The 22,521-nt window shown below is 38.8% G+C and overlaps 1 protein-coding gene across 5 annotated transcripts in view; it reads left to right on the top strand.

Annotated features, from left to right (window-relative positions):
- The first annotated feature begins 252 nt into the window (after positions 1 to 252).
- Positions 253 to 22,521, top strand: part of Arl5a (ADP ribosylation factor like GTPase 5A) — a 34,186-nt gene continuing 11,917 nt past the window's right edge. For 2 of the 5 annotated variants that reach the window (XM_058573472.1, XM_046426918.2), the window contains exons 1-4: positions 253 to 585; positions 11,499 to 11,559; positions 12,034 to 12,181; positions 13,946 to 14,029. In XM_058573472.1, the coding sequence (XP_058429455.1) occupies positions 540 to 585; positions 11,499 to 11,559; positions 12,034 to 12,181; positions 13,946 to 14,029 (339 nt within the window). In that variant the 5' untranslated portion in view covers positions 253 to 539. Of the gene's footprint in view, positions 586 to 6,980; positions 7,127 to 7,846; positions 7,974 to 11,498; positions 11,560 to 12,033; positions 12,182 to 13,945; positions 14,030 to 22,521 lie in introns of all 5 variants that reach the window. The other 3 variants (XM_058573474.1, XM_058573471.1, XM_058573473.1) reach the window with 3 other exon arrangements.

A 22,521-nucleotide genomic window follows, 5' to 3' on the forward strand; every position in this document is an offset into this window, starting at 1 on the left:
ATAAAACCTGTTGCGAACACAACCGCCAGCAATCAGAGCCTTCTGACTCAACCCGCAGCCCGCAACCCGCACAGACTGGATCCAGAGGCATAGCCCAGCAGCTTTCAGATAACTTCGTTCAACAAATAAGCAAGGACTAGGCTGGCGCCCATTCCCAGGCTCCGCCCCTCTGGCCGCGCGCCTGCGCACTCTCGGCAAGCCCGCTCCGCCTCTTCACCTCCCCCGCCCGCGTGGTCGCCTCCACCGCAGCAGTCCGAGAGGAGCTGGGGGAGGACGGTGGCCCGCGAGGCTCGTCGCAGACAACCCGGCGGCGATGTCCGCGAGCCAGGCGAGTGCCGCGGCGGCAGCGGCGGGGCCTCGCGCACGGCAGGGCGGCCTGGGTTTTGGCCTCCCCCCGGTTCCCTGGAAGCGGGCCGGTGGCCAGTGCGGGAACGGCAGCAGCAGCAGAGGCGGAGGCTTCAGTGCGTCTCTCTACCCTTTAGCCTGAGCCAAGGGAGGCCAGGCAGCCCGGGTGGCTGGAGGGGGTCCGCTGCCCGAGAATGGGAATTCTCTTCACCAGGATATGGAGACTGTTCAATCACCAGGGTGAGGCGGCTCGGGCCGCGGGCGTACGGGTTGGGGAGAGGGTCAGTCCTGGCGGGGTGGGTGGTGGGGTTTCCGAATACTTGGTAGTGTGGGCGGCGCGGTCGGGCGCTGTCTCTGCGCCGGTGCGAGCTGCGCGGCTGCGGGCCTGGGACCGTTCAGTCCCCTCCTCGCGAGTTTGGGGATGGTTCCCGACTCGCAGCCCTTTGTCTTTGGGGAGTTTCCTAAGAAGTCCATTAAGCAGTACACCCATTGCTCCGATTTCGATTGAGGGTAGAAGAGGTTTCTTGCCCCAGGTCTGATGTGTGTGAGAGGCACGGCCTGGCCCTCTCTTTCGGCCCTTTCTTGTGCCAGCAGTTAGGGTTGGAGACGAGAAGAAATACTGGGGTCTTCTGAGATGAAGGTTGTAGCTTATGGCCCTAGCCGCACTACTGAGCGACCTCGGGTTGCAGAATGCGGAAAACGTGAGGAATTGCTCTTGACTTTCCCTGTACACTTAGGGTTTAAGAACCTTAACTTCACCCTCAACCCCCTCTGTGAGGAGGAGGGCTAAAGACTTAGGCCTCCTAAAAGTGATAGACTTTTCTCCGTTTACCTTATTTATACATCTGTTTAAGGTTAAACTTAAGGTCATTGTTATACTTGTGGGGTTATTAGAGTTTTTGTTTTTTTTTCTAAGGTTGGGTGTTTCAGTGAAAGCTTTAAAAAACATACCATATGAAACGTTTGTTGAGGGTAGGAAACTAGCAAGTTACTAAGTATAGAGTGTATTGTATAGGGATGCTTAAAGTTCATCAGAACACCAGCATTGTCTTGAAATGCATAGCAGGTTTATTAAAATTTGTTATTTTAAAATGAGTGTAAAGCTGTGGAAAGAGGATACAGTTTTAACAAAAAAAGACTCCATGATTATGAGATGCAGTGTTTATTTTTTTAAACTCAAGTTAGGTGTTTCATCATTCCTGCTGTCAATAACTTATGTTTTTCTCTTGTATAAGGTAGTGGTGTTATCACATCCCAAAGTTTTCCAGTTAAAACCTAAAATGAATGGTATCATCTATTACACAGGCCCACTGCTGCCTCCTTCCCCTTCAGTAATGGAACTCATCTTGTAAATAGAAGGAAGGGACTGGACCTTGTGGTCTCTACTGTTACCTTTAAAAAAAAAAAGTGTAGAGCACATGATTCTAAATGTAATGGAAGGTGACATGGGGATTTTTCAGAAAGTGGAGAAAACTAGTTCTAATTAGCACTCTCTCTGACTGGTTGTGTGTGATGGGAGAGTAGTCACTTAAACTCTCAGTGCAGGTGTTCTTAACCTGCAACACCAGGAATTTGTGCGGCCTACTTGAAAATTTAATCTCTAGATTTAATGTATTTACATTATTGTAAAACCAGTGATGTTTATCATAGATAAGATCTAGTTTTAACATCCATAATTTTGAATTATTTTTAATGAAGCTAGTGTTTCAATTCTGGAATGAGGCTTATAAAAACTTTTCTTGTTAATTGAGCTCTGATACAGCCAGAAAAATAGATATTTGCTTCTATAGTTTAATGAAATTAGATGTTTGCCAACAGATACTTGCCAGTAGTAAACAATAATATGTGCATGGGTAACACTCCAGATCACTAGTAGTAGTTTTATTCTTATAAGCTGTATCCTGTGATAATTGGATGGACATTTTTCTTGGTGATGGGAAATTAATAGTAAGAGGAATTAATGGAGTCAAGTTCTAAAAAGTTGCATCTCAATATTGTGAAAGTGAATAAATTGTTTCTTTTCTGTTAAACACTGGTTGTGTTTTCAGTAGTCACTTTTCAGAATATTCCCAACTCAGTCTAATGCTAGATACTTGTTGTTTTTTTGGTTCTGTCCTAAATTGGACATATGTAAATCAGATATATCTTAGGTGCATTAGTTTACCTACAGAAGAGTTAGGACATGATCCTAAGTTCTTTTCACAGAAATTCTTGGAAAGAAGGTTTTGGGGGATTGCGGAATTTGCTGTGCTGATGAAACTTAAACTGTGACAGATCTCTTTTCTGAAATCCTTTCAGAACAGCTTTTTTAGTTAAAGCTTAGATTTAGTGCACAGTGAAAGCAAATTGCATACTGCTCAAAAGAAAAACTATAGGTTATATTTAGGTGATACTTAGATTCAGTGGAGCACAAACTTTATTCTCTGTTCTGTTACTTTTACATTATTTTTTATTTAAAAAAAAAAAAAGTTTCAGTGGTCCTTTGAAGTAGTTATTTATTTCCCCTGAAAAGAGGAAACTGAGGCTCATGCAGAGTCATTTCCCCAGACTATATATCTGTTATATGACAGAGCCCAGCAACTTGAAACACCAAAGAAATGTGTTACTAATTATTATTGTCCATCTTTAAAAAAGAGATTCACATCATTATTTTCCTATTTTTCATCCTTATTAACAGTCTCTCAGTTGCTAAACTACAAATCTCTAGGATTTTGAAGAGTTGCAATTTGTGACTTTTCATATGAATAGTAGTTTACTAAACATATTTTTGAGCATCTGTTTGGATCAGGACCTGTGCTGAGTCATAGGAATTAGAACAAAGCCAGCTAACAAATTTTCCTGCCTTTATGGAGCTTCTTTATAGTATAGGGAGATGGAAAATAAACTTACTTCATCTCTAAAGATAAAATAAAAGCAGTTAACATTTACTGACTTTTGCAAGGCTACGTTCTCAGTATTTCATACAGGTTGGTTGATTTAATCTGCACCTGGTTGATTTTTCTTCCTATCCTACAGAGGCAACTCTGTTTTACAGTTTTTTTGTCTTGTTTTTGGGATTTTTGTTGTTTTGTTTTTGCAGTGCCAGGGCCTCACACATGCTAGGCAGGTGCTTTACACTAAGCTACATTCCCCATCCTCTTAAGTGGTTTTCATAAAGTACTATAATTCAAAGTGATGAACCTGGGATTTTAACCAAGGTTTTCTATTGCTAGAGTTAGTGCTCTTAAAGACACACACAAACACCTTTTTTTTGTATAAGAAGGACTCATGCTAAATAAAAGGAGGAACTCTTGACACTTACATGAACTATGAAAGATGTTTTGGAATTTCCCCATTGGTGTCTTGTATTGCTTTTCTGATTGGTTGTTAGAAAAGGAATTATATTACAAATGAGTGCTGGAAAAGCTGCCTATGCTGCACAAACCTGGCTCTGATAAAGTGAATTCTGCTTCTGTTTTTTTAAAAATTTATTTAACAAATTCAAACATATGTAGGTGAATACATGTAGTAGCTAAGTAGCCAAGGAGTCGACTATACCATTTTCAATATATTATCTCTTAGCTCTGAGTGAACCCTTTTTCATACTATGTAGAAGTGGACCTGGGTCCTTTAAATAGTTTTCTTTTGTCAGTTGGCACAGTGTTAAACTTTGTTGATAGACAGCACTGGAGGGACATTTGCAGAAAGAAAGGGGTTTTCTTCATGGTTACAGTGTGCTCTCAAAAAAAAAGTCTTTTCAACACAAATACCCTCACCAGTGCCTGCCTGACTCTTACACTACATAGTGGTCAGCAGCAGTCAGCAGTTTTCCTTAGCACCCTCCACACCCCTCAGCTTTGTCCTCCAGAGAAGTACCTTCCATTAAAAATTTTCCCCAGCACCCCTGGATGGAGGATTTCCAGCACTCACTGGGGCAACTTCTCTGCCATTCATTGATCCATAGCTATGCCGTCGGACAAGGTCTTTATCTTAGTCTCAAGAGGGATGGAGGAGCTCTGTCTCAGCCATAGGTGGAGTGGATTCTTCTTATATTTGTCATTCCTGTAATCTTTGTAGCTCTTTTATTTCTTATTAACCAATTCCTCATTATTCCAGTCTCCTGTAACAGTTATTTTCTCTAAACTTTCCAAGTTCAAATTATTGTATGTCTCCTGATTGGATTTCTAATTTTGTCATGTATATTCAATTGCTTTTTCTTAAGCAACCTCTTCATACAAAAGAAGTTTGTTTTTTCCCTATGAAACTTCATGACTGTTGCTATAAATAGCAAGTTTATTTTTATGTTTGTTTTTTTATTGATGATACTTTTTAAGTTTTGAAAATTGAGTTTTTATTACAAAGTGACTGGATCAGATACCTGCCTCCTAATTTATTTGTTCATTCATTGATGATACTTTATTAAGCCCATGCTTTATTCCAGGCTTTGTGCTGTGGAGTGGAAGAACAATAGTGAACATGACAAATAGATTTTGTGCTCTCTAAAGGATATAGAATTAATAAGGCTAAGTAATAATTTGGATATGAAGTGAAAATAAAGAATAGTGTGTTTTTCTTGGTGTTTGTGATTAGGCAATAGTTCAGTTTGTTTTGGTTTTATAAATTAATGACTAGTAATTGGAGAGATACAGACTTCAGCAACTGTAAATAAATGGAACTGATTAGCTGCCTGAGTGTGTCAAAAGGAAATGAAAGAAAAAGTGATACAAGAAAAAATAAGATTATTATTTTTTTCCTGCCATACTGGAGGTTAATCTAGAGAATCACATATGCTAAGTGAATGCTCTACCACTGACCTATATCCCCAGTCCTTTAGTTTATTTTGAGACAAGGTCTCACTAAGTTGTGCAAGCTGGCCTTCAATTTATCAGCCTCTTGCCTCCGCCTCTGAAGTAGCTGGGATTACAGGCATGTGCCACACTACACCAGCAGTAAGAAGCATTTTGTGATAAAATAGTATTTATTGGTAAACTCAAGCCTAAATAATAACTTAGAATTTCATCAAAACATTATAACTATAGTTATTTTGGTTTATTTGCGTAAATGTAGGAATGCTGTGACATAGATATTCTAAAAGAAAATTTTTACTAAGCAATAAACTTTTGACGATTCCCATGCAGCAAAGAATTAGAATGAGGAAATTTTATTATATTTGCCCACAATAACAATATCTCCTAGTATACATTTTTTATTTTAAGGTTCTGTGGAGTATTTGTTTTGAAGGACATTATATAACACTTTCTAGCTACAAATTTATGTTTTGCATAGAATCTTGTGCCATCTTGGTAATGATAAGAACAGGCTGGGATAATTAGAGCCTAAGGATGTTATGAATTTGATTTAGTATTAGGATAAAAGTATCTATGAATAATTAGCCCCTAACATTAGAAATAACTAGTTTGTTACCAATGAGTTGGTACCTTTATCTTTGAGCCCATTACACAATTAGGTCTTAATTTTATAGTTCTTATTGTAACCTACATTCTAAATCTTAGATTTAGGAATTTGTTAAAAATAGCCATTGATGTTTCAGTGTAAAAACTCACACAAAATTCAAATAGAAATTAGTTTGGGGAGGGGACAAAAGGAGATGTTGATAATGAATCTGACTTGTAGGTAGATATAGGCTGGGGTGAGGAGATGAAGATACTGTGGATCATGAATTCTTCATTGGAATAGTCCTCCAAAGGGTCTTTGACAGTTCTACAGAGTCTGTGGCTCCTTGGAGACTTTCTAAGTTCTGCATGTTTGATTGGAATTTATTCCTTTTTCTTTTTGAAGTATTTTAACCATTATTTTAAACCTCATGTATTTGATTATTTTGCTTATATCGCTCTGATTGACTTTAGAAATCTGAAGTGGGAAATGTTTGCATATTTATGTGTTCGAATTTTTATGTATAGGAATTTGCCAAGTTTGTAAAATTAGATAGGCAGGAGAGAGAGTGTGTCTCTAGATGGAGAGCCATGTTGGCAAAGTTAAATGATTGGAAGTCTATGAGACATTCTGGGGACTGAGTAGACTAGTTAACCAAAAATTTAGTAAAGAGGTCAAGAAAAGAAAGAATTAAGAGATTTGGTTAAGACTTTAACTATTCTTTGTCATATTTATTTTTTACTGTGTTTGTCTGTTGATCTAACCTCTATTCACTTGTCTACTTTATCTTTCATCATAGTACATAGGCCAAAGGGTATGTAAACTCCAAGGTTTCAGATTTGGGGTATTTCTCCTCCTTTGTCCATAGCCTTCTCATTTTACCTGCACTACCCTATCAATCAGCTAACTAACCTTACTAGGGCTTCTAGTCATTCCTATCCTTGTAGGGTAACACTGAATTTCTTTCCCTACCTACATTCTGTGGCTTGCTGATTTATTAAATTTTCATCATCATCTCTTAACACTCTGTTATTTTCTACCATGTGAGAGAGACATGGATTCTCACCCTGTATCATCTACCATACTTTTTCTCCCCAGGATGGCTTAATTTCTCTGCTCTACTAACAGTTAAAACAGCTTATATCTGTCTTCACCTCAGGTTGTGGTATCTAATTTCAGCCTTTTGATTCTCTAGTTCATTCTGTATAATGGCTTAAAAATTGATACATCTTGAACTGTTAACTCCGTCCTTTCCTTGGCAGGCAACCGACTTGTGTTACAAGAAGATGAGATTCTTCTGGTATGAGTCTCTTCTGCCATCTGCATTATCTCAGTATCTCTTGAGTTTTTGCAGAGTGGTTTGTTCTGAGCAGTTTTACCTTGCTTATCACATTCAGCATGGGGCCAGGTATGACAAAAAATATTTCTTCAGTTTTTTTTTTTTTTTTTTTTGGTCTAGTTAGTCCTACCTAATAGCTTGGAAAGGCAATATGTTCCAATGGAGAAATAAGTCGTAGGGGCATGGCTAAGATAAGGAGATCACTTTTTAAAATACCTATACCAAAACCAAATGAGCATTTTTTAACTTTAAAGGGATCGTTTTAAGAGGCTGGATAGTTTTTCCACTGATATATCCTACTGTTATTCAGTGTATCTTTTGAAACTTCTTTTAGAATTTCTTTGGAGACAAATTTTTAAATCCGTTCATGTTATTCAAAGACTGTACCACACTTAAACAATAAAAAAATAATACTTGTTTTAGGTCCCTTTTCCCTTATAACCAAGTTGATATCAAGTGACCTTCTCTTTAAAATCAAAAGATTGAAAGAGTTTCAATATTGAGAATATTTAGAATGGTGTACTTCAGGGTCTAAAAACAATTATGAAAGAAAAGTAACATTTTTTTTTGGAAAAAAAGATAACATGATTAAAACAAGTGTCTAATTTCCCTTCAATGATTGCATACACACACACACACACACACACACACTTATTTCATACTTACAGTTACATATCACAGATTCTTGCATATATTTTTATTGTTTATTTTTGGGTTTGCCCCATTAATTTTGTATTGTTTTTAGGGTACTATTTATTTACTGCTTATCGTAAATGTGTTTTCTTCCAGACAGTTGGTGAATCTATCCATATTTTGTCCTGTAGCTAATACATTGGGGTATTACAAAATGTATTCCTAGAACATAAAGAACTAAACTGACATTTTGAGACTCCTCTGATTAAAAAACATTATTCAGGTAGGAGACTTTCTGGTTGTATTAATTGTCTAGAGGTGCTTATATTTATAGAAGTGAAGAATAGCTATGTCATGAAAGGAAGATGCTTAATTTGGGGACACAGAAATACACACAACTGAGAGGCAGAATTACCATATAATTTAAAAACTTGCCGGGGAAAAAGGTACCCTATCCAGAGAACTCCATTGTCTGCCCCTAATGCAGGCATGGCCTTGCTGTAAAAATGGATTAATTGATCATCATAGCCCATAACACTCCCTTATTTGGGGTTCCGTGTTCTCCAAATAATCTTTTGGTTTTAATTCATCTATATTATATGCTTTTCCTCAGGGAGACATGGTAATCAGTGCTTTATTTTGAAAATGTTAAAATAACAAAACCAGAAAACTCAATAGGGACAAGTTTGGGGAGGGAGTGGATAGAGAAGTTGGTGATGAGTGTGGCTTGTAGCTGTGTTAGGCTAGGGTAAGGAGATAGCACTTGTTAGGTAGTTTTGTTTTGTTTTTGAGATGGGGGTCTTGTTATGTTGCCTAGTCTTGTCTCAAACATATGATCTTCCTGCCTCAGCCTCTGAGTAGCTGGGATTGCAGGGGTGTGCCACCACAATAGGCTTATCAGGCAGTTTTAAACATTTGGTTTTATTATATGTTACTCATTTGGCGTTCTTATTTATATATTATTCACATCTATGAGTTGCCTTCTCTGAATCTGTCTACTGTGGAATAGTAACAGGATTGAGTTTGTTGACCTGGGAGGCCCAAGGCGGCCATACTTTAGGCAAATTCTCCAGAGGAATATGAGCTACTAAGATCTCTTAACTTTCCTAAGTGTCTTCTATATATTATTAACCCTTCATTTTTAACAAGTATTACCTTTGTAATTGAGTCTACTCTCAGTTCCTTCACCCTCATTGTCTCTGAACATGAAATAGTCTAGGCCCTGATTCTTAAGAACCTATATAAGGGGACAGTACTCATGTCACACTTAAGGACCCAGTGGTTCTAAGCTGTGTGCTCTTTAGAGAAATAGGTAACTGGATAAAATGTGATGTATTAAATTTTTTTATTTAATTGGTTTTCCTATTTTTATGTAACAGGAGAATTGAAATAGCACTAGGAATCCCCCTCTATGGTAAATGGCAGCTATTTGTTGCTATTTGAATTGTAAAGATCCCCTTATTCTGAGGTGTTAAAATTCTCAGTTTATTATTTATAGAATGAATTTTAATTGATTCAGCATTTATTAAATGCCTACCTTGTGCCAGGAAGAATTATAGTCATGAGGAATACATGGAATATAAGATGATTAATATGTATTCTGTATAGTTGAAGGGTACCTCATTAAGCTAAGATTAGTGGACATGTAAATAATTATAAGTGCAATGTTAGAGGTATTATTTAAAAATAAAGCAGGAGAAAGTGATTCTTCATGGAAAACTAGAAACTTAAAAGATTAGTGGGAATTCCTCAAATGGAAAATTAGAGTAATCCCAGCATAGAGAGAACCCAAGAGCAGCAGTAAAACTTTATTTGCTATGAACATGTATGCAGAATAGGAGGGTGTTTGAAATTTGGTGTTGATAGCTGATAGAGTAGTAAGAAAAAGCTGAAGTCTAGTCAGTTTTCACTGTCTTAATTTATAAGCCTGAAAACTTGTACCTTTTCTCTTTGTCAAAAATAGAGTCATGACGAAAATGGAGAGTGGAATTTTCAGCTCTGTTTTGCAGAAAAATTACTCTGGAAACAATGGGAAGATAAATTAGAGATAACACTACTTAGGGAGGGTTTTAAAGTGAGAGATGGGGAGGATTTCAACTAGGACAGTGGGAAGGAGACAGATTGAGGATATATTTTTTGATAAGGAATCAATAGAATTTAGTGACAGATGTTGGGATTGAGGAAAAGACTAAACGTACAGGGCATCTGAATTAATTGTAGCACCATTAAGCAATTTAGTAAGACAGATGTAAAACAGGTTCAAATATTGGGTTTTGGACATGGGAAATGGCATTGTGTGTGTTGGCTCAGGTAGAGTACAGTTGAAGAGAAATTTGGGAACATAGGTTAGGAATTGTCTCTTGATGATTGGCAGCATTGTATACTGTTTTAATTGTTATACAACCCTGAAGGATGTGTAGTATTTCCCCTATTTTACAATAAAGAAACTTAGAATCAGAGAAATAGTTGCCAAATAGTTGTTCAAATAATTCCCATGAATTTTTCCATATACTTCCATTACCTGTTGGGATTAAAACAAACTACTCCTTAATTTTGTGACTTAAACCAGTGATTTATTATTATTATTTATGTTTCTGAGAATGAGTGACCTCAGCTAGAAAGCTCTTGACTTGGAGACTCTTATTTGGTTGTAATCAGAGGCAACTGGAACTATAGAGTCATCTCAAGGTTCAACCATACTCAATGTACAAATTTGCTTCTTTAATTCATGTGTCTGACATCTCAGCTGGAATGGCTGGAAGAACTGGTGAGGGGAGATCACTGCTGGGGGCTGGCTGGTTATCTCTCTTAATAAGGTCTCACCAAGTGATTAGCCTGATGTTCTTCACTCAACTGCACGTTAGTCTTGGGATTGTTATATAGTGTGTGGCTTGGTGGGGGAGGGAGTTGTCTAAAACAGCCAGGTAGCAACTGAAAGGATTTTGATGATCTAGGCCCAGAAGTCATACAGTATCACTTATGCTGCATTCTGTGGATCAAAAGTGAGTCCCAGGGCCAGTTCAGCTTCTAGAAGAGGAGATAGCCAAGGGCATGACTATCCAGGGACTATCACACCATCTTTGGAGATTAGCTTCCTCCACACACTTTGCTGCTTTGGCAATTATTTATAGATAGCCTGAAAATAGATGAAACTAAGTTGCCTTGCTAGCTTATAAAAAGGGTAGAAGAAGGCGTCCTGGGAACACAAATGTTTGAAAGAAGACTCAAAGAAGAGAAGCCAATAAGAAACGGGGAGAGAGGACAGCTGTCAAGAGATCAGAAGAAAAGTTGAGAGAGATGCCATAGAAGCCAACCAGGGGAAGTGGATACTCTCACCATAGCTTCAGGTCCTTAGATTTGGTGTTATAACAGTTTTGTAGTTTCAGTGTACATATAATTTATAATTACTCATCTTTTGTTTTTCTTCCCATTCACTGCAATTCTCATATACATACTCAATTGAAGCCTAAAATTTCACAGATAGAACTTCTAATGTGAAACACTTATAACTTAAATCATTTGTAAATTGTCATGATTACATTTGGAATACTTTACTGAGAATAGACTTCCATAGGAGTAGGAGGAACACACAGTGCTTCTGGCTTCCCAGGGAGGATGTTGGAAAGATGAGAGGTCTCAGTAGAATGAGGAGGATAAGGAAAGTGAGCCACTTCTGCTGGTCTTGGTGGGACCTTTTTTTGAGTTCCAAAAAAGGTATATAGTGCTATGCACTGAAATATACCATAGAAAAAAAGAAGGGTGAAATAGTATGTGCATGTTGAAATCAGTGGTGTTTTCTTTATTTCAGAGCACAAAGTTATCATTGTTGGATTGGATAATGCAGGAAAAACTACCATCCTTTACCAATTGTAAGTACTACCTTAATAGATTATTTTGTAATTTCTAGTTAACTTTTTCTTCCTGGGTGATATTCTATTAATGAATATAATGAAAAAACTGTATGGAATCTAAGTTACTCAGTAAGAAAAGAGATTGTCCATAAATCTGAAGCCAAATTTAAGTAAGTTTTTATAGAAAGCTAGATATTTATATGACATCGAGTGCATTATTTAGTTGTTTTGCACTAAAGCTCTTTTGCTTATAGAAAGTAGAAAAATATTTGTTTATATAGTTTCTTTTAATGATCTATAATAGTCTAGATTATCTCTTGTCTATTTCCAGTCCTATAAATCCTTAGCTTTCTCTTGGTATGAACTGGTGGAAAAAGGGTATTTGGGGATAAAATGTAAAAGTTCATGCTGCTTTGTCCCTTGATTAGAAAATTATTCAAACAAGGTAGCCTCTTTACTAATTGTAATATATATGAACTTTTTTTTCCCCAGTTCTATGAATGAAGTTGTACATACATCCCCTACAATAGGAAGTAATGTAGAAGAGATAGTGATTAATAATACACGTTTCCTAATGTGGGATATTGGTGGCCAAGAATCTCTTCGTTCTTCCTGGAATACTTATTATACTAACACGGAGGTAATGTTTCTTAATATGCTTAAACTTCTTTCTATAAAGAGAATGCTTGAGAAACACTTAGATTTGAATTCTTATAGTTATAAAGATATAGCTGTATTTTGACACACAGAGTTTAAGCATAATAGAATCCTTAATTCCCTGTTTCAGTGTCAATTATTCTGTACATTCATTGTCATTGAATCTCTGTAGGGAAAATTAGTGGTTTATTGGTCTGATTGTTTATTGATCCTAGAACTTGTCTCAGGTAATTTTTATAATGACTTTATCTTCCAGTTTGTAATTTCATTTCTTTCTTACTATTTATATTTGGTTAAGTATTGGAAATCCTAGTTAAATGAGAGGGCTTTGGTGGTTTAATCTTAACCAATTTTACTGTGCATTTTCTTTTATGCAACACAATTTTACATTAAGGAAATCTTTTCCTTTTGATTATGAAATACTTTAGACATAATCATATGTTTTTATTTACACATTACTTCCTACAAGAAAATTTTAGACCTGTGACATTTGTATTCATTGTATAGCCCTGTAAATTGAAAGACTGTGCTAATTGTTTTTGTAGTGTTGATTATAAGTTAATAAAATATACTCTAAACATATCTTTTAAGTCAATAAGACACTATTAAGTATCTCTAATAGTCTGACCCCAAACATTCCATTAAGCGTTTAACTATATATTTTTGGAGAAGGAATGATATGTATGAAGGTAAATATGGGCTGGCTGCAGTGGCACAAGCAACCAGCTACTTGCCTAGCATGTGTGAGGTCCTGGGTTCAATCCCCAGTATCATGGGTACCACTGTTATAATGCTATAGGTATTAAATTATGCCAACACTTTGAAAATTAGCAACTATTTTTTTTTTTTTTTAAAAGAATGGATCTTACAGTAATGAAAGTAATTTATCAGTAAACTGTCAAGTGAAAGAAGAGATAAAAGTAATTCTCTTATTCATCTCTTATGGTTGATGAAAACTGAAAAATAGAAGAGACTTAAAATGGAAATTCATATCTAGTTCTAAAAAATAAATAGTGCTTTTTAATCGTAGGCAGTCAGAATTAATTTGGGCATCATAAATACCATCATAAATTAGTGAATTATGTATTTACTTCTGTTTCCTGTTGCTTTTTGATGCTCATGGAGTTGGGAAGAGGTTTAATAGAGGTCATCCCACTCGGAGCCTTAAGTCTTTTATTGCATCTTCTGATATTAGTTACATCAGTAGTTCAGGAAAAAGTTCTACTTTTCAGGTAGCAAGTGCTGTTTATATAAGGAAGAGAGCTTGTTTTTAGGTACAGATTTGTTCTTTCAATTTGTTAATTAAAAAAAAATTGTTTTCTTAACTGTGACATTACTCCCATGCACATGTCCTTTTAAATTTTCAAATGGATATTAATATTTGGATGTATCTTCAAATTAGGGGCATAATGTGGTTTTTTTTTTCTTATTAAGTTATAGGGCATAAAGATGGACTTAGGCCCATTAGCATTTAAGATACTAATTTAGAAAGCAAGTATGTTGTATATTGGTTAGAATGTTAACATTGTATTCTTTTTTCTCTTTTTAAAAATTAGTAAATATATTTGAATTAAAAATGGATTAGACTTTTAGACTTTACAATATGTATTAGATATCTCTGGTTTTCCAACAATACCATAAGCTTCTAATATCTTGATATTAATAGTCCGTGAGTCAAATAAGCACTATTAATTTTCACATATCAAATTATATACTCACTAATGACTTTTTTTGGTAATTATTTTAGTTTGTAATAGTAGTTGTGGACAGTACAGACAGAGAGAGGATTTCTGTAACTAGAGAAGAACTCTACAAAATGTTAGCACATGAGGTAAGTTATCTTTTTACATAAAATGCTGGGTGGGGGCAGAAGGAGTATGTGTATTACATTTCTTTTTAGTTTCTCTTGAAGATGCCATTTTAAATTTTTTGAAAAATTGTCTGCTGGCTATTCCTGATGGGCATGCCTATTTTATGATTTTGATACTTCTAAAATTTGCAGATTATCTGGAAACAGCAGAAAGTTTGTGGAATTAACAGTAGAATGTTATTTCATTTATCATAGATGAATTTGGAGTAGAAGTTTTACTGATAAGAATAATTCCTAAAAATACCTTTTATTTTACATTTTAAATAAATTTGTCATACAGAGTATTATCATTGGAAATAAAGATTTTAAAGTATCTGAGTACACAGCAATTTAGGGATTGAACCCCCAGGGGTGCTTAACCACATCCCCAGTCTTTTTATATTTTATTTAAAGACAGGATCTTGCTAAGGCTGGCTTTGAACTTGTGATCCTCCTGCGTCAGCCTCTTAAGCCGCTGGGATTACAGGTGTGTACCATTGTGCCCAGATGCAATTCTTAAAATGTTTGTCATTTATCAGACAGATATTTAAATGTCTTGCTTGTTGCCAGACATGGTAGCAGAGGCCTGTAATCCCAGCAACTTGAGAGACTGAGGCAGGAGTATCTCAAATTTGAGACCACCGTAGGCAACTTAATACGATCCTGTCTCAAAATAAATAAAAATAAAAAGGGCTGGGGATGTAGCCCAGTGGTAGAATGCCTGTGGGTTTAATTCCCAATACTAAAAATAAATGGAATGAAACAAAACAGAATAAAGTAAAGTAATGTAGTAGTTGTTGCTCTTAGGCTTCTCTGATACTGTTTTTTTTTTTTTTAAGCAAACAAAATTATATGACTAGCTACATTCTGTTATTCTTTGAAAAATATTACTAATAATATAAGTTAAAAATTAAATAAGCTACTACTGGTGATGTAGCTCAGAGGTAGAGCACTTACCTGCAAAACAAACAAACTGAATAATTTAGTCAACTTAGTAATGAAATAGAAATATAAAATCATAATATTTACTGTAATAGCAATTGTTCTTTTGAATGTCTTTCATAACAAATGCCACTTTCTCATTTATAAATAGGAATAGAAAAGTTAATATTTAGATGTATAGAGAATACTTTTTAATTTCAGTAAAATTTTTTATTGTGGGTTGTTCAAAACATTACAAATTTCTTGACATATCATATTCCACACTTTGATTCAAGTGGGTTATGAACTCCCACCTTCACCCCATACACAGATTGCAGATTCACATCAGTTACACATCCATTGATTTACAAATTGCCATACTAGTGTCTGTTGTGCTCCGCTGCCTTTCCCATCATCCACCCTCCCCCCTCCCCACCTCTGCCCTCCCCTCCCCTCCTCTCTCTCTACCCCCTCCACTGTATAACCCTGAGGGTCTCCTTCCATTACCGTGCAATTTCCCTTCTCTCTCCCTTTCCCTCCCACCTCTCATCCCTGTTAAATGTTAATCTTCTTCTCCTGTTCTTCATCCCTACTCTGTTCTTAGTTACTTTCCTTATATCAAAGAAGACATTTGGCATTTGTTTTTTAGGGATTGGCTAGCTTCACTTAGCATAATCTGCTCTAATGCCATCCATTTCCCTGTAAATTCTATGATTTTGTCATTTTTTAATGCAGAGTAATACTCCATTGTGTATAAATGCCAGATTTTTTTTATCCATTCGTCTATTGAAGGGCATCTAGGTTGGTTCCACAGTCTTGCTATTGTGAACTGTGCTGCTATGAACATCGATGTAGCAGTGTCCCTGTAGCATGCTCTTTTTAGGTCTTTAGGGAATAGACCAAGAAGGGGAATAGCTGGGTCAAATGGTGGCTCCATTCCCAGCTTTCCAAGAAATCTCCATACTGCTTTCCAAATTGGCTGCACCAATCTGCAGTCCCACCAGCAATGTACAAGTGTACCCTTTTCCCCACATCCTCGCCAGCACTTGTTGTTGTTTGACTTCCTAATGGCTGCCAATCTTACTGGAGTGAGATGGTATCTTAGGGTGGTTTTGATTTGCATTTCTCTGACAGCTAGAGATGTTGAGCATTTTTTCATGTACTTGTTGATTGACTGTATGTCCTCCTCTGAGAAGTGTCTGTTCAGGTCCTTGGCCCATTTGTTGATTGGGTTGTTTGTTCTCTTATTGTCTAATTTTTTGAGTTCTTTGTATACTCTGGATATTAGGGCTCTATCTGAAGTGTGAGGAGTAAAGATTTGTTCCCAGGATGTAGGCTCCCTATTTACCTCTCTTATTGTTTCTTTTGCTGAGAAAAAACTTTTTAGTTTGAGTAAGTCCCATTTGTTGATTCTAGTTATTAACTTTTGTGCTATGGGTGTCCTATTGAGGAATTTGGAGCCCGACCCCACCGACTGTAGATCGTAGCCAACTTTTTCTTCTATCAGACGGCGTGTCTCTGATTTGATATCAAGCTCCTTGATCCATTTTGAATTCACTTTTGTGCATGGCGAGAGAAAGGGATTCAGTTTCATTTTGTTGCATATGGATTTCCAGTTTTCCCAGCACCATTTGTTGAAGATGCTATCCTTCCTCCATTGCATGCTTTTAGCCCCTTTATCAAATATAAGGTAGTTGTAGTTTTGTGGATTGGTTTCTGTGTCCTCTATTCTGTACCATTGGTCCACCCGCCTGTTTTGGTACCAGTACCATGCTGTTTTTGTTACTATTGCTCTGTAGTATAGTTTGAAGTCTGGTATCGCTATACCGCCTGATTCACACTTCCTGCTTAGCATTGTTTTTGCTATTCTGGGTCTTTTATTTTTCCACATGAATTTCATGATTGCTTTCTCTATTTCTACAAGAAATGCCGTTGGGATTTTGATTGGCATTGCATTAAACCTATAGAGAACTTTTGGTAATATCGCCATTTTGATGATGTTAGTTCTGCCTATCCATGAACAGGGTATATTTTTCCATCTTCTAAGATCTTCTTCTATTTCTCTCTTTAGGGTTCTGTAGTTTTCATTGTATAAGTCTTTCACCTCTTTTGTTAGGTTGATTCCCAAGTATTTTATTTTTTTTGAAGATATTTTGAATGGAGAGGTTGTCCTCATTTCCATTTCAGAGGATTTGTCGCTGATATACAGGAATGCCTTTGATTTATGCGTGTTGATTTTAAATCCTGCCACTTTGCTGACTTCATTTATTAGCTCTAATAGTTTCTTTGTAGAGCCTTTTGGGTCTGCTAGATATAGAATCATATCATCTGCAAATAGTGATAATTTAATTTCTTCTTTTCCTATTTTTATGCCTTTAATTTCTTTCGTCTGTCTAATTGCTCTGGCCAGTGTTTCGAGAACTATGTTGAAGAGAAGTGGAGAGAGAGGGCATCCCTGTCTTGTTCCAGATTTTAGAGGGAATGCCTTCAGTTTTTCTCCATTCAGAATAATGCTAGCCTGAGGCTTAGCATAGATTGCTTTTACAATATTGAGGTATGTTCCTGTTATCCCTAGTTTTTCTAGAGTTTTGAACATAAAGGGATGCTGTACTTTGTCGAATGCTTTTTCCGCATCTATCGAGATGATCATATGGTTCTTATTTTTAAGTCTATTGATGTGGTGAATAACATTTATTGATTTCCGTATATTGAACCAGCCTTGCATCCCAGGGATGAATCCTACTTGATCATGGTGTACAATTTTTTTGATATGTTTTTGTATCCGATTCGCCAGAATTTTATTGAGGATTTTTGCATCTAGGTTCATTAGAGATATTGGTCTGTAGTTTTCTTTCTTTGAAGTGTCTTTGTCTGGTTTAGGTATCAGGGTGATGTTGGCCGCATAGAATGAATTTGGAAGTTCTCCCTCCTTTTCTATTTCCTGAAGTAGCTTGAAAAGTATTGGTATTAGTTCTTCTTTAAAGGTTTTGTAAAATTCTGCTGTATACCCATCCGGACCTGGGCTTTTCTTAGTTGGTAGTCTTTTTATGGTTTCTTCTATTTCCTCAATTGATATTGGTCTGTTTAGGTTTTCTATATCCTCCTGACTCAATCTGGGCAGATCATATGACTTAAGAAATTTATCTATGCCTTCACTATCTTCTAATTTATTGGAGTATAAGGATTCAAAATAGTTTTTGATTATCTTCTGTATTTCTGAAGTGTCTGTTGAGATATTGCCTTTTTCATCCCGTAAGCTAGTAATTTGAGCTCTCTCTCTTCTTCTCTTCGCTAGCATCGCTAAGGGTCTGTCGATTTTGTTTATTTTTTCAAAGAACCAACTTTTAGTTTTGTCAATTTTTTCAATTGTTTCTTTTGTTTCGATTTCATTAATTTCAGCTCTGATTTTAATTATTTCTTGCCTTCTACTTCTTTTGCTGTTGTTTTGCTCTTCTTTTTCAAGGATTTTGAGATGAAGTATGAGATCATTTATTTGTTGGTTTTTTCTTTTTTTAAGGAATGAACTCCAAGCAATGAATTTTCCTCTTAGAACTGCTTTCAGTGTGTCCCATAGATTCCGATATGTTGTGTCTGTGTTTTCATTTATCTCTAAGAATTTTTTAATTTCCTCCTTGATGTCTTCTATAACCCATTGATCATTCAGTAACCTATTGTTCATTCTCCAATTGATGTATGCTTTTTCCTTCCTTCTTTTATCGTTGATTTTCAGTTTCATTCCATTATGATCAGATAAGATGCATGGTATTATCTCTACTCCTTTATATTGTCTAAGAGTTGCCCTGTGACATAATATATGATCTATTTTTGAGAAGGATCCATGTGCTGCTGAGAAAAAAGTGTAACTGCTTGATGTTGGGTGGTATACTCTATATATGTCAATTAGGTCTAGGTTATTAATAGTGTTATTGAGTTCTATAGTTTCCTTATTCAACTTTTGTTTGGAAGATCTGTCCAGTGGCGAGAGAGGTGTGTTGAAGTCTCCCATGATTATGGTGTGGTGGTCTATTAGACTCTTGAACTTGAGAAGAGTTTGTTTGACGAACATAGCTGTACCATTGTTTGGGGCATAAATATTTATGATTGTTATGTCTTGTTGGTGTATGGTTCCCTTAAGCAGTATGTAGTGTCCCTCTTTATCTCTTTTGATTAACTTTGGCTTGAAATCTATTTTATTTGATATGAGTATGGACACGCCTGCTTGTTTCCGAAGTCCATATGAGTGATATGATTTTTCCCAACCTTTCACCTTCAGCCTATGTATGTCTTTTCCTATCAAATGCGTCTCCTGTAGGCAGCATATTGTTGGGTCTTGTTTTGTGATCCATTCTACTAGCCTGTGTCTCTTAATTGGTGAGTTTAAGCCATTAACATTTAGGGTTATTATTGAGATATGGGTTGTTCTTCCAGCCATATTTGTTTATTTCTGTTACTAAACATTGTTTGTTTTCCTCTTTGATTATTCCCCCCCCCCCTTTACTGTCCTATCTCCCACTGTTGGTTTTCATTGTTATTTTCCATTTCCTCTTCCTGTAATGCTTTGGCGAGGATGTTTTGAAGAGATGGTTTTCTAGCTGCGAATTCTTTAAACTTTTGTTTATCGTGGAAGGTTTTAATTTCATTCTCCATCCTGAAGCTTAATTTCGCTGGATACACAATTCTTGGTTGGAACCCATTTTCTTTCAGTGTTTGAAATATGTTATTCCAGGATCTTCTAGCTTTCAGAGTCTGTGTTGAAAGATCAGCTGTTATCCTGATTGGCTTACCCCTAAATGTGATCTGCTTCCTTTCTCTTGTAGCTTTTAAAATTCTCTCCTTATTCTGTATGTTGGGCATCTTCATTATAATGTGTCTAGGTGTGGATCTCTTATGATTTTGCACATTCGGCGTCCTGTAGGCTTCTAGGATTTGGGATTCTGTCTCATTCTTCAAGTCTGGGAAGTTTTCTCGTATTATTTCATTGAATAGACTGCTCATTCCTTTGGTTTGGAGCTCTGTACCTTCCTGTATCCCAATGACTCTTAAGTTTGGTCTCTTAATGTTATCCCATATTTCTTGGATGTTCTGCTCATGGTTTCTTAACAGTCTTGCTGAGCTGTCTATGTTCTTTTCCAGTTGAAATACTTTGTCTTCATTGTCTGATGTTCTATCTTCTAAGTGTTCTACTCTGCTGGTAGTATTCTCCATTGAGTTTTTAAGTTGGTTTATTGCTTCCTGCATTTCTAGGATTTCTGATTGCTTGTTTTTTATAACCTCTATCTCCCTGTATAGTTGATCCTTTGCTTCCTGGATTTGTTTGCGTAATTCGTTGTCGAAGTGATCTTTCATTGTCTGATTTTGCTGTTTAATGTCTTCCTTGATACTCCAGATCATCTGAAGCATGTATATCCTGAATTCTTTATCTGACATTCCATCTGCTGCAGCTGTTACCTCTTCTAAAGTTGCGTTGACCTGCATTGCTTGTGGTCCTTTCTTTCCTTGTCTTTTCATACTGCTTGCGTATCTTTCCTGCAGGTGCGGGCGGCGGCTCTGCTCTCTCCTTATTCCAATTGGGGTGTCGTGGCTACCACGCCAGCAGGTCACTGGGCCTGTTCTGGGAGCTGGTGGCGGCTCTGTTCTGCCCCTACTCCAATTGGGGTGACGAGTGTACCACGCCGGCAGGCCACCGGGCCTGATCCGCCGGTCGGTTGCAGGTTTGCCTACCCTGCAGGCGCGGGCGGCAGCTCTACTCTGCCCCTACTCCAAATGGGGTGACGTGTCTGTCGTACCAGCAGGCCACTGGGCCTGTCCCGCTGGTCGGTCGCAGATCTGCCCACCTTTCGGGCACGGGTGGAGGCTCTGCTCTGCCCCTACTCCAATTGGGGTGTCGTGACTACCCCGCCTGCAGGACGCTGGGCCTGTTCCTGGCAAGCGAGGCGACTCTGCTCTGTCACTACTCCAATTAGGGTGGTGTTTGTACCACGCCGGCAGGCTCCTGGGCCTGATCCGCTGGTCTGTTGTAGGTCTGCCTACCTTGAAGGCGCGGGCGGCGGATCTGCCCTGCCCGTCCTACCACGCCTGCGGACCCCTGGGCCTGATCTGCAGGTTGATCACTGGTCTGCTCACCCTGCGGGCACGGGTGGCGGTTCCGCTCCGCCCCCACTCCAATTGGGGTCACGTGACCACCACACCGGCAGGGCCTGATCCGGGCGTGGGAGAAGGATCTGCTCTGCCCCTACTCGAGTTGGGGTGACGTGTGTACCACACTGGCAGGCCACTGGGCCTGACCCACCAGGCTGTCACAGGTCTGTTTACCTTGCAAGCGCGAAGGGCGGCTCTGCCCTGCCCCTCCTACCACGCCCATGTACTACTGGGTCGTGGGTCTGCCCACCTGGCGGGTGTGGGTGGCGGCTCCGCTCCGCCCCCTCTCCAATTGGGGTCACGCGGTCACCACGCTGGCGAGCCGCTGGGCCTGCTCCGGGGGCTGGCGGCGGCCCGGCTCCTTCCCTCTGGCTCGAGGACAAATTGAGGAGACTCGGGTGACTGAGCCTCACCCCCCTTACCAGGAGACCAACTGCTTATGTCACCGCTGGTATTGATGAAGATCTCTCCTCCACCGCTTTCTGCTGACATCAGATCTCTGCCATGTTGGTATCCTATGCGAATGGCAGCATTTCGTTCCCCTTGCCGGGCAACCCAAGCAACAGGTGAGTCCTGACCGGCCCTCAGCAGGACCCGGACCGAGAAGCAGTTTCCGCGGGCTCCTAGCCCCGGTCCAGGGAAGTTCCGGGAGCCGGAACTCGGCCGCTCCGTGCTCGGTGTAAGCTCCTATAAGTGTAAGCTCCAAGAAGCAGTCCCCGCGGGCTCAGTTCCGGGAGCCGGAATTCGGCTGCTTAGTGCTTGGTGTTTCCTCTGATAGTAGCAGGGTCCAAGAAGCAGCCTCTGCAGACTCCGCAGCCCTGAGCCAGGGCGGTTCCGGGACGGTTCCGGGAGCCGGAACTTGGCCGCTCCGTGCTCGGTGTAAGCTCCTATAAGTGTAAGCTCCAAGAAGCAGTCCCCGCGGGCTCAGTTCCGGGAGCCGGAATTCGGCTTCTTAGTGCTTGGTGTTTGCTCTGATAGTAGCAGGGTCCAAAAAGCAGCCTCCGCAGGCTCCGCAGCCCTGAGCCAGGGCGGTTCCGGGACGGTTCCGGGAGCCGGAACTCGGCCGCCCCGCGCTCGGTGTTCACTCCGATAAGATCAGATTTTAAGAAGCACCCAGGCGCTGAACCCTAGCAGTCTGTCTGCAAGCCGCAGGCGAATTGCAGCCTGAAATTACCTGTTCTGTGGCTGAATGAGCTGCGGTCAGTCAACAACAGGTATGGTGACGTCAGTTTACCAACATGGTGGCTGCTGGCCTCCTCTGTGGTCTGACCGGTGTGGAGAACCGAGATGGACCGCTTCCTTCCCCCGTCTCGAACCCAGAATTCAGCCCTGAGTGCGGTGCTTGCGCGGCTGGCAGAAACTGCAGCACTGTAACCCTGCGTCTCTATCCCAGCGCGCGTTGCAGACTCTAGCCG

The sequence above is a fragment of the Marmota monax genome, unplaced genomic scaffold (assembly GCF_021218885.2).
Source record: "Marmota monax isolate L192 unplaced genomic scaffold, Marmota_monax_Labrador192_F-V1.1 WCK01_AAM20220418_F8-fsc00048, whole genome shotgun sequence".
NCBI lineage: Eukaryota > Metazoa > Chordata > Mammalia > Rodentia > Sciuridae > Marmota > Marmota monax.